We start from the raw sequence: 12,838 nt of genomic DNA on the forward strand, positions 1-12,838 counted from the left end.
AAGTCCTGTCCAGCTGAATCTGACAAGTTCCAAGTGCCAGTTTATCTCCCAAAGTCATTCCACGAGGTTCAGCCCTCTCTCCCATATTAATCCAATTTTCATGACCCTGAAAAGATCTCCTAGATACACTTCCACATCTTCACAATAACTTCACAGCTCTACTGTCTGAGCTGCTCTCATCCTAATTATAACAGCTTTTATGCCTGTGACAATTGGAAAAACAACAGCCAATTTTTCATGTTCTATTCTCAAGTCAAGCCAGTAACAGATGTGTTTACCTCTACCAGATTTCATCTTTTCTTCATTTTTAATCAGTAGAAACTGCAGGGGGAAAACAAACCCTTCTCCCACTCTCCCTTTCTCATTTCTGCCACTTAAATATATAGGAATAATAATTTGAAATGAAAACAATGTGTTAAATCAGCATACCTACACATCTCTGATAATTACCAGGGAGCAAAGCAGCTAATTAAAACCTTCCTTATGTCTGCATAGCCATTCCTTCAATATTTCAGAGTTAACAAACATACAATATATAAATATATTTTTTAAACCCAAACTGCATAGTTTATACATTACAAAACCATGTTTACATTTTATCCATACAGCATATATTAAAAGCCGAAGGTTGGGATGATTCTGTTAAGAAATTGTGAAAAGTCATAAATTAGGACAGAGAACATGCATTATATCAAGAGATCCGAAGCACTGGTTATTTGTGCATTATCTCAAAATCATCCACTAAGTTACCCATTTATATAGTTTGGCACTAGTATAAATTAAAAAGGGCTTTTTATTTTTATCACTATTTAAAACAGTAAAGGCTGAAAAACTTCATGAAACTGTTTGAATATGGGAATGCTACTTGAGAGCTGGTATATGACACATATTTTATAGAACGGAGTTTACTATACATTCATTTACAACTGTTCAGCTGAGCTGAAGGTACATACCCATTTAGTAAAAAAAACAACCAAACCAAACCAACAAGTTACAAATCGCATTAACACTAAGGTAATGTAGAAAGCCGGTATTTTAACCATTGAATGGAGTACTCATTCCTGCAGAAGTTGAGATCAGCTAGTGAAATGAGTTATGCAGCTTTAAAGAAAACACAAAACAACAAAGTCACTTTCATACTTCCAGCAGTGCAAGAAATACATCTTTCATATAACTTCTATCCCATGATCAGTTGGGTCTGCAAAAGAAAAGGTATAATACAGTGTTTCAGAGAATAATGCAATCGCCAGAACAGGTAAAAGAAGAAAACCCTCTCCCACAATTGTTTCATTATGTAGAATTAACACAGATGCATTAACAAGTTTTAAAGCTTTTTATTATTATTAGAGAAAGAACTCAGGCATTCATCATGTTCCTCCAATACCTCCCCACCTCAGAAATCTTCCTAGGCTTCACAAGACAGTTCTGAACACATCACTTAGGAAAACACATGAGCACCATATTTTGTCCCACTGCTTCACTTCCATCTGGAATTTTACTCGCATAAAAGACCAACAGTCATTTTAAGTCACTTCTTTTTTGTTACAGTAACACATATTCAGACTTAATACCAGTTTATTCCTCCTTCTCCAGCAGTTGAGACTAATCACAGAAGGGGCAATCTGGCCAAGTTTTCAAAAACTAAAGGTCAAAAAAAAACCCAGTCAGACATCCTGCCTCTGTCATGGGCTGATTAGCAGGTGGCCGGCTAAATTAGCCTTCTGCATCAAAATATAGTGTAAGAGAAGTGTAATACATATTTTTAGGCCCTGAATGCTACTAAACATGAAACACATTTCCACAAGCTCACCCTATAAGTAGCCATGTAAAACACAAACAGTTGTCTAAAATCCAGTTTATTATTATTATAGCTGATCAACTGTCATACAATGCACTAACATTTTCCTTTAGGTATCCCCTATACAACAGCAAACTCTATGCATTTATTTCATAGTAGTTGAGAGAGATTCATTCCTGCCTCTGCCTTGCTGGGTGTCAACTATTCATGAGGCGCTTTCAGGAAGACAAGTGCCATCTGGGCAGGTGGTAGGTGCACACCTTGCAACAACACTTTGTGTACTTTGTTATCATCAATGAGTAAGGCACATCACTTGCAACGCAGGTATTTCCATAGGCTTACTCGTTATACCTTGAGGTTTACAAAGCACGAATCACACCGTCTTCAGGGGTTTTTAATTTACTTCAGAGTAAACTTAGCCCTCCCTCGAACAATCAAAACACAAGAACTTTGGCAATGCTTCAGAGCATGAAGGTAGTTTAAATCTCAGTTAGTGACCACCAAACATGATATACATTTTCAAATGCTATTTGAAAAAACATTTAGAACTTTCGCTCTTTGCCCTGCATGCAACTAGCTTAAAATGTTGCTCTACTTTGCAAGATGTATAAATACAGTTTTAAAAAGAAAAAAAATACACATTTGCTGACAAATAGAAAGTTCAAATCTTACCAAAAGAACAGAAGAAAAATAAAATTCTGGCACCTAGGAGAAACCACAAGAAGATGAGAAAAATTACTAAGTAAACACCGATCAAACATAGATACCTGTAAAACAATGTGAGTTTTCTGGAGGACAGTAAGCAGCAGTACTTCAAAATCTTCTTCAGGTAACAGAAGAGTTTTGAGGAGGCTCCTGACTTCATGCAGTAGTCGAAGACATTTTAAAATTTCATAATTGATTACACTTAGACTTGGTTCCAGTGTGAGCAAAACGGAAACCCAACACACTTAAAATCACTGCAAGAATATTTTTACAGTCATACTTGACGTTACACACTCTGGTGTTGGAGATCAAGCCAACTCCCTCCACCACTTCTTTCCTTCCGCAAAATATATCTGCTTACAGCTGGATATGCCGATTATCACAGATACAAATAGTCAGCGTACAGACAAGGAGGAATAACCGCAGCAGGATCAACTTGCACCACATACAACCAAGCAAACAACCAGCTCTTCTTCATGCTCTGTGAATAAGTCAGTCTCTTACATTATGTCACCAATCATGTAACAGTCTGAGTTATTTCTCATTCTCTCAGTAGTTTACGCTGAAATTTTCCCAAAAATTCACATCTCAGAACTGTACGGTTCCATTACTTTAATTGATTAAATATAGATTAGCAGTGTTAGTGTAAGAAAAAAGATTTAATGGCATCAAAATAATTCAAATTAAATCAAGTAAGAAAATGTTGCAATGCACTTCAGCCAAACCATGACAAATTATATGTTATATAAATACAGACACGAGGTAGCTGGCAGCTACAAATTCACCAATTCTGGAAGTGTCCAATTTGTCTAAAATGTGCAAACTTACAAATACCAATTAAACCTTCCATTAAAAAAAAAAAAACCCAAAACACAACACACCACCTAGTTTATTGCTTTTAAAGGTTCATTCTTTACATCAGAAATAGGCAAAGGCATATCAAAGAAAGGTACCTGGCTGTTGATGGCTTTTGATTAAATTCACTTTTTCAAAAGAACCACTAAATAAAATTTTGACTGCAAATAGCGGACTCACTCCCAATGCTACATGTTCTCACCCAAATGAACAACGGCCTCAGTTTTCCAAGAGGGGAGGTGGGGTAAGGTATCATTTCCAAAAGGAGAGCATTAACTGCTTTCTTATGAGAAATCAGTAACACAACTAAAATCAGTGTTCCCATCAGACAGAATACATTGAAAAAACAGACCAACAATTGCAGGAGAGGCAGAAAGCATTCTAGCTACGAAGAGAGTGGCGTCATGGCATATGATACATGGAATGCAGACAGAAATATGATGCTCTGTACCACAGGTGTAATTTTTATTAAAGCTTTCTGAAGTTTCTTTTTTGTGTGTGTTCCAGAAAAGGTAAAAGTAGAGCAGAGAAGAAAAAAAGGCAAGGAACATAAAAGAGGAAAAGATGCAAGATCAAGGCATTAACTGCAAAAGCAAGACAAAGGACTCAGAAGTAGGACAGACTTCAGCAATGTGGTCTGAAAGCTGCTCAGAGGTCAAGTAAGCAAACTGAAAGTTATGCTCATTTCTCAAAAGAATCTAGAGGGGATGTGGGAGAGGCAAGGTTGTTTTGGTTTTGTTTTGGCGTTATTTTGGGGGGTTGTTTTGCTTTAAATATATACAGATACACAAGGCAAGCTTTGTCTAAAGAAGTGGTACTACAGATGGCAGAACTTACTCCCCTGCAACAAACACAACACCTTGACCTCCCAAGTAAACGACACATACAAAAGTGGTAAGAATAAAAGGTGCATGTAAAACCAGCAGCAATATTATGTTTGGCTTTCCACTACTTCTGCAAGTTACTGTACATATATTACATCACTATTATAGAAATGGCACAGCCTCAGACACTTTCCACATTTTATTTACATTTTAAGACTAACTTTAATCTCGATCACATATCCATACATTTCCTTTGTTTCACTAAAACTTAAATGCATGGTTTATTAGAACAAAGACCGTAAACAAATATTTGCCATGTCCGATACATGTAACACACAGGAGCTGCTTAACAGAAATCAATCTCCCCATTTTATAAATACAGGTATCAAAACAATCCTGAACATACTTTGTGACACTACTAGTAGTCGGCACCCACACCCTTGCAAAATTAAACAAGATGAGCAACGGTATTCACTGTACCTGCTACTTTAAAACAAATTTAACTGCAGCTCTTTTACTAAGCAAGATGGATAAAGCATGCCATTTATATTTTGCCTTCTCAAGAGATTATTTTCAGAAACATATATTATTCCACAGCAATCTGACACTTTCTGTCATGCTTTCATCTTGTAAAACCTGAATTCCAATTCTAGGCTATTTCAGGCTTATGCTTAAATGACAGTGCCTCGATAAGAGGAAAAAAAAATAATTGTGCTGCCTTTTTCTCCCATAGTGCCTGAAAACATATTGGGCATACATATATTATATATATTCTTACAAATGTCCAGGTCATGTATACCAGCGGAAATTCTTTTAAATGTGTGGGTGTTTGCATTGTGAGATTTAATCAAGACATTAACATGAGTAGAAGGTTGTTGTTTTAAGACAGAAGTTTGAGAATAGGCTAAAATTAATTGTTGTAAGTTTGTCCCTCTGGAGGTTGTGGAAGCTTCATATTTTCTTTGGACATCATTAGACGTCTTAGCTCTTGAAGTACAACTTTAATGCTATAAGAATTTTGCCATTTTGCTAACACTGGTATGCTCCGTGCATCCACCTGAAAAAAAGAAGAGAGAGCTATAAGTTATGATGAAACACAAAATCTCTACATAAATAACTGCTATTGACCTAATTGTTCTACAAAAGGGTCTAAGCATTCCCTGACACTTTCTCTGTGGCAAAAAGTCCCTGTGTACATAAAACATTTTAAGGAAAACAACCGTATACTTACAAACAGATACAGATTCTGCAATGAAATCCATGCAGGTGCACCCTTCCATCTGTGCTGAAACTAATATTAGCAAGAAGGAGAGGGGTAGGGGGGGAGGAGGAGATAAGTGAACCATTCACCGCAAAACTGGAGCCATATCTTGTAAAATGTATTAATAGTTTCAAATTACACCCAAAAAAGAAAACGGTAATCACCTTGGTTATGCCAATATATACACTTGGGTTCTACTCAGTTCTTTCAAATAACCTGCCACACAAAGAGTCCATAGGATTCCTTTCTAAAGGAAAATTTATTTTGTTTTCCCCTTGCTACAAGTTTTGTTAGTGATTTATTTAACATTGATACTACGTGATGCTTCTGATACATCAAGAATCACTATGTATACTAAGAAATGGCTTGAAATATTGAAATAACTGATTCATCATGTTTGGACATTTCTTAGTTCTTTGCATCCTTCTTACAGTAAGTCATCTTACGGAGCCATGAAGATTACTATACATCACTTACCAATTTGAATATGAACTGAAAGGAAAGGACATGAGACTTCTCCTATGCGTTTATAAAACCTGTGGGACAATTTACACAATTATATTATAACAGGGAGGTTTCCATAGGTAAGTCAGCAATTGAAAGTCAGGTGGGGAATTGTTTTGGCAGCAGGTAAGTCGTGGCCACCCAGCCCCTGTAAGGAGGAACTTAAGAAGACAAGAGGGGCCTCCAGCTGTGCAACTGCACATCAGGCCCATGGACAGGAACTGAGCTACTGTACGCTACTGAATTCCATTGGCAGCATAGCACAGGCAGCCCACATGGCAGCACAGAACATCAAGTGTCTTACCCCATCTTACTTAGGGCAAACCAAGAAAAAACTACACTGGAATCAGAAAAAAGAATGTTAGCACAGACATTTTATTTGTAGATTGTTTGAAGTGAAGCTGTTTATTTTCAGAACACTAGATGAGACTAAATCTTTTTGCAGGAGGAAACTGAGACCAAGGTTTAACAACCTGCTGGCTTGAGCAGCAATACAATTATAGCCCAAGATATTTCTGCTCTCTCCCACTAGGAACTCGCTCCTTTATCAGTGCTACTATCATGTATCAGCTCAGGTGAACCACAGAATGTATGTGGAGCTGCTTTCTGACCTGAACCCACTCAGTTTTAAAAAACACTTTGGAGAGAAGTCTCTAAGCAGGATTCTTGATCCAATTCACAGCTCAACACTATAAGCATTTCTCTTAAAACAAATAATGTTCTCCTCAGAGTCAGGAACCCCTTGAAGTCAGCAGAGCTGCCGAAGACAGGGTATCATCAAACCACAGTATAAAAGGCAGTCAGATTACTTAATAATTATTGCAAAGATTAATAAATTAGGAAGACAAAGAGCATCAAAAGGAAAGCTCTGTTATGGGTATTTAAAACTGATATGATCTTGCTGCATGAGTGTATGAGCTAATACAGAAAGGTTTTGAAAGTAACACTGGTCAAACCATCACTATAATTCTTGGACTACTATTACTACTTTTTTAAAAGAGTATTTGGTTTAATGTTATAGATAAAAAGCAATATCAGAGCAGAATAATCTTTACAATTGGAAAACAGGTTCCCTTAAAAAGCAGACTATTAGATAAAACCACCAGTGAGTAAAAGGGAAATTCTGATAAGAGATGACTACTGTTATCAGTTAGCAGGCTAAGTAAGGCATCACTTAGCCTGAATCTTTGTTCTGAGGTACCAAGCTCTTACGGATCTCTTTCTCTCCAATCCTTCCAGACAAGATTAAAGAAGGACACTCCAGAGCTTCTATGCAATGAGCTGGACCCAGCAAACTAGTAACAGCATTAATTAATTTCAAAAGTTAGAATAGTAAATACCACGCTACTCAAAATTGTTCTCTATAAAGAAAATGCCACAACGAATGCATGAGAACACTTTTTACTCATAGGGTCCTACAGAAAGAAAAAAAAAAAATCATGATGGTGAAGTATCATAGTAACAGAAGAAACAAGGGCTCAGATCTTGTATTCACTTAGCATATAGCTGCAGATGTTTAAGAGCTTATTTCCCCAACTCACATAGACACACCTACTAACATTTGTTAATACCTCTCTGCAGCTAACCTGACATTCTCTTCAATTTAGCAAAATGGAACAAAATGTGAGAGTACTCCCTGAATGCTTTGGTTTAAGTCCTTTGGCAGGCCAGTAGTTTAAAAAGTTTCCATGTTCGTCTGAATCACAATACTAAACTATCTGAGGAGAGATCGCATTATGTGTCACTGACCTGTCAAAAAGAAAGAAAAAAAATATAATCTCCCTGAGAAAAATAGGGGGGAAAGGAAACCACAGTGAATAACTATCAAGGACTAGGTAATGGTTGCAAAAGAAGATTCCCAACCACAGAAGATGTGCCCTTGAGGGTGGAAGCCCATATGATTAAAAAAAAAAAAAAAATGTTTAAGAAGATCACTGGTAAACCAACATGGATAAGAAGAAAAAGGTAGGTTTAGATTATGATAGGTTAGACAAAGAAAACTAATATCATTCTCTGTTCAGATAAAGACTGGGTTGGCAAAAAACATCTGGAAAGGAAGTTGCTCTTGGAGTCCCCACATGAATGTCTATCTTCAGCCTGGAAATTCTGCTTTCAGACTGTCTTCCCTTGCCTCACTTCTCAACTTCGCCTTTACCGGCTCTCTCAGGTCTGGAGATCTGCCTCAACTACAGCACGTAGCAATCAGTCACCAGTGCTGTCCAAATAACACAATTCTACATACACTGGCTGTACTGCAATATGAGACCTCATTACTTCAAAGTAAGATCCTCCAGCTTTTCTTTTTTAGCTGGGAAATTGTAACAACAAACTCACAGACTGTAAACTCTGCTTTAATAATGTGATGAATGTTCTCTGAGTAACGACTGCTGGAACAGGACATTCCCATTGCTGTTTATCTCGAGTCTCTTTTCTGTAAGTTACCAACTTTTTTCATGACATCTTGCAGCAGTAAAGATTTTGGCTCAGGTTCTATTTTCTGTGTTGCAGAATTTATTTCCAAGTTAGTGCACAATAAGTTCCCTTCATGAAGAACGATGATAAGATATTTGGAAGAATGACACAAATTGTGTTCAAATCACACAAAAACATTAGTTAATATTCAAGTACACATCCTGGGACACAGAGGAAAAAAATTCAAGGTCACTTAAAGGCTAATAAAGCTGGAAACTGCAATCTGAAGTCTATTTTATCCTAGGGGTACACCAGCATAAATCCTTAAAGAACGGCAATAAAAACAATACATATCATGCATTTTTCCCCCTAAACAATTGAAATGAAAACAAATAATTTTATACAGTGTTGCAAAGTATTCAGTGTTTATAATGTTCCAAATATCTTAACTTCAAGAAGTAGCAAACTGCTGCTTCTACAACAAACATACTTCAAGCAATAACCAGACAACAGTTTACAGGTTTATAGCTAAATCCAAAGTGAGTTTAAATGAAACAAATCTTTCCAGCTCTAAATGGTGTCTAAATGAAGATAAATGATTGCAAATCCTGCAAGACAGACTGCTGAAGAGAACTCTTACAGATTCAAAAATCAGACATTCTCAAAAGTCCGTGGGAAAATAAATAGCATGTCAGAATGCAACCTGTGTTTTACCAATACAGGATACACAAGTCTCCAAGAGAAAAGACCCCACAGCATTAAGAATGGTAATTTAAATACAGTTTTACAGCAGTGATGCCATTAGCACATAAAGGCATTGTGTCCAGCCCTACAAAAGTATTTGGACTAGCTTTTCTGAATTTAGTACCCTAATTCTGTATACAAATGCAGTAGGTTCATAGGCAAACTGAAAAACAGAACACTACAAAAACTAAATTGCAGATAAGAAAAGGAAGACTATTTAAAAGGGTGACTTAAGCAGTCTTGGGAAATAAAATACACCTGAAGTAGCTCTCTCCTTTCCCACACTAAATTTATCAAATAGCCATCTCTGGGATCCCTGAAGAGGTGCTGCTGATGGAAAAGTTACTTACAAGCAGAACTCCTCTCTCCAAATAATCAAAGTCAATAAACTTGTAACTGTCAGTACCGATAAATTCATTACACATGTGCATTTTTCACGCAACGTGTAAAGGGACTTGTAAGTCAAGAAGGCTGAAAACTGCTGCCAACAAGGCAATTATGAGGTTGGTGTCCTTAGAGCCCCAGTAATTCCGGAACATACCCATCTCCTCCCTCCACCAGTAACACGCCAACTCAGCAGCAATGACCAGTCTCTAAACTCATGCTGGGAGCCCTATTTTCCTTGGGTGTAAACTCGCACACATCTCCTGTAAAGTGTACTGTAGCAATGTTACGAATGTTTTGTTGTAGTATGGTCATACTGCTACACCGTACAATTTCAGTTGCCCTTTATGTCCGGTCTCTTTACCTCAAGTCACCAACTTTTTCATGAAATGTATAAGCAATGTGATCAAAAGCTGAACACGTCAAAAAACAGGTTGCATGCAGAAGCACGGATACTAGGGCTTGTCTGAAGATGAAACTTTGTCATTCCCTCAAAGAATGTAGCAAACCACTTATGATCTATTAAATGAAAGACAATAACAAAGTGGGAGAGCAGCTTGGAAGAAACAAGAAGGAACTAAACCAGGGAGAAGCAATGTGAACTTTTCCAGGATGTCGAATGTACCCCCAGTTTATCTGACAGATTCCAGTGAGCACAATGGCAAAATAAGCTAAAATGCAACATACTGGGCCACCCTAAAAATTACATAATAAATGCAGTTAAAATTCATTAGTTATGAAAACTGTTTTTATTAAAAGTACTGTCTAGTCCTATTTGAAACCATTACAAAAAAATGAGTTATGCATTTGGATAGCAAATGCTTCGTAAGATATACTACTTTATAGAACTCTTGAGGAAAAATTAAATGAAGGTTTTGTATAAGCTTATAAAACTATTAAAATCAAGTTTTCCTGTAGTTATGACTGGATTAACAGTGCTTTTAAAACAACCATGAGGATCTCCTGTCATGGTATTCACCCTGCTCCTCAGCAAGCTGAAGGAGCATAGACTTCTCCAGACAAAGCTCAAGCCAACTAGCTCTGTAACGACGAGCCTTCAGGCTCTGCAGTCCAAAGTTCTGCTTCTGGAAACCACCAGCTGCACCCTCAGGCATGCACAGATGAAGCAATAAGAGCGTACTTCTTGACGGAATCAGAATAAAACACATTACTAGGGAGATGTATGAAAATAGTATTATAAACATACCAAAAGCTCTGCTGCATTCCAGATTGGCAGCTTTTGCTAGTTACAACCTCTTAATAAACGCATATACTTAGGCGACAAGTCACAGTTGTGATGGAGGGCAACAGCCGGTTTGTAGATAGTAATTTATAGTAAAGATGTTCAGGTAGAGTAAAATTGTTGGCTATGCAAGGAGTAGTTTCAAATAAATTTTACATTATTTCCGAAGTGTTAGTGCACTGGTTTTAGATGACCAACCAGTACACTACTCTAACACACAGCTCAGACAAACCCTTGAGAACCTCTCCCTCCGCTATGGTCACTGAGATACTTAAGCTTCACATTGCAATACAGTTAATTACACAAACACAAGTCCATCTTTCTTTTAAATCTTGCAAATTATTTAAATCCCAAAGATGCTCTCTGACTCATCTTTAAATATTACTTTAACCTAACTACTTCGCATTCAGTAAAGACAAACATACACACAGATAAGTGTGATATATTATTGTATTTCCTGCTGATATGCACATACACCAACATAAACACAAGAGAGCTCACACCTCTTTCCACTGAGCAATGGAGTACCTCAGGCTTACTCACAGGACTAAAGTACCTAGTAAGTAATGGAGTAACAATCTGGCTTAGGCTGCTGCCATTGCTCATAGGTGTAAACTCACCCATAGGTAAGGGAGCAGTGAAAGTACCTTATTTCAAACTGGTCTTTAAAAATCAAAGCTCAGAATCACCTTGGATTTGAATAAACCCAGTATAAAGAAAATAAGAATTTAAATACATCGGTTCATTACAGATGAGTTACTATAATACATCAAGAGTGAGACTCATTGGGAAAAATCTTAATTTTTAGTTAATGGAAACATCAGATAAAGTTTGCAATACTGCTACAATATGTATTTAATCTCCTTTTATATGAGTATTACAAGGGAAATGGCTACATGCAGCTTAAACATTTTTTTTTTTTTCTGTTCAAAACTAAAATCTTCAGTTTCATTTAAAAGCAGCAACTGTTTCAATTCTATAAATAATGCTCATCTCATTGATAAGCCACTAAGAACCACCAGCATACTATAAATAGCTAAAGATTTGAAGTAGTAGGCAACCAAAATTTGATTTAAACCAAGTACTTATATTGTAAAATTTAAATATGAAAGCTCTGTCCAACATGCATTTTCCTCACCTGTGTTGTTCACAGAAATAATTTATAGTACAGATTAACAACATGGTTGATCTTACCATTTCAACTTACCATTCCATTGGAATTATTTATTCCATTCATATTAATTTTAGTTACAAATCTAACTGTAGGAGGTGCTTCTGGATATTTAGGTCCACACTCTACTTTCAGACTGTATATTCTGTTTTCATAGTTTGTCTAGAAAGCAAAAAGACAGACTAATGCATCTTGCTGAAAGCTGAATATTAATAAATTTTAAAAAGGCAAAGGCAAGAGGAATAAAGATTAAGGAATATGAAATAATTATAGATTGTTAATACTATGTATCAACTTCACTGTTTTGGTTTACTGATTGATATTCTGCTGTTTCTGTTATATTGATTACTTGATTAATATGCATAAATTACACTACTTATTTGCTATACCAAACAAAAGCTTTAATAGAATAAAATTATTTTTTAAAGAATTCATGTTTATTCTTATCCTCCCTACCCACCTGCATTCCCAAAACAACTTTGGCACAGTAGGGGGCTGAGAGATAATCAATAATCTTTACAAAAATTACCGCTTTCCCCTGTTAAAAAAAAAAAATCTAACATTGCAAAAAAAAAAGGAAATACAGAAAGATGAAGATGCCAATAACTCAACAGTTAAGACACAATCAAGAACAAGATGCAAATAGTACTTGCAAAAAACATATTCTAGAAGTAATTAACACTCTAGAAGATATCTAAGCCTTCCATAGCTGAGGATTGCGTGGCTTACTATAGGATTTGCTAACTCTGAATGGTAAACTGACAGCTAGTTTGTAGAAGATGTCACTCCAAATTGACCATGGCACAGATCATTCTAAGTGCAAATATATTTTGAGAAAGCCCAATTAGAAATCCATATCTTTTTTTTTTTGTTTGTTTCATCTTATCAAGTAGGCCATGCACAATAAAAAGTATCGGTGGTTTTGCTGGTTACTGAT

General features: G+C 36.4%; 1 protein-coding gene across 4 annotated transcripts in view; it reads right to left on the minus strand.

The window, feature by feature from the left end:
• Positions 1-3,100: 3,100 nt before the first annotated feature.
• Positions 3,101-12,838, minus strand: part of UBE2V2 (ubiquitin conjugating enzyme E2 V2) — a 30,381-nt gene continuing 20,643 nt past the window's right edge. For 2 of the 4 annotated variants that reach the window (XM_080340211.1, XM_080340209.1), the window contains exons 3-5: positions 11,938-12,063; positions 5,414-5,473; positions 3,101-5,239 (exon numbers count right to left, since the gene is read on the minus strand). In XM_080340211.1, coding sequence (XP_080196337.1) covers positions 5,093-5,239; positions 5,414-5,473; positions 11,938-12,063 — 333 coding nt within the window. In that variant the 3' untranslated portion in view covers positions 3,101-5,092. The remainder of the gene's footprint in view (positions 5,240-5,413; positions 5,474-11,937; positions 12,064-12,838) is intronic. The other 2 variants (XM_080340210.1, XM_080340212.1) reach the window with 2 other exon arrangements.

Source organism: Nesoenas mayeri (genome assembly GCF_963082525.1).
Source record: "Nesoenas mayeri genome assembly, chromosome: 2".
NCBI lineage: Eukaryota > Metazoa > Chordata > Aves > Columbiformes > Columbidae > Nesoenas > Nesoenas mayeri.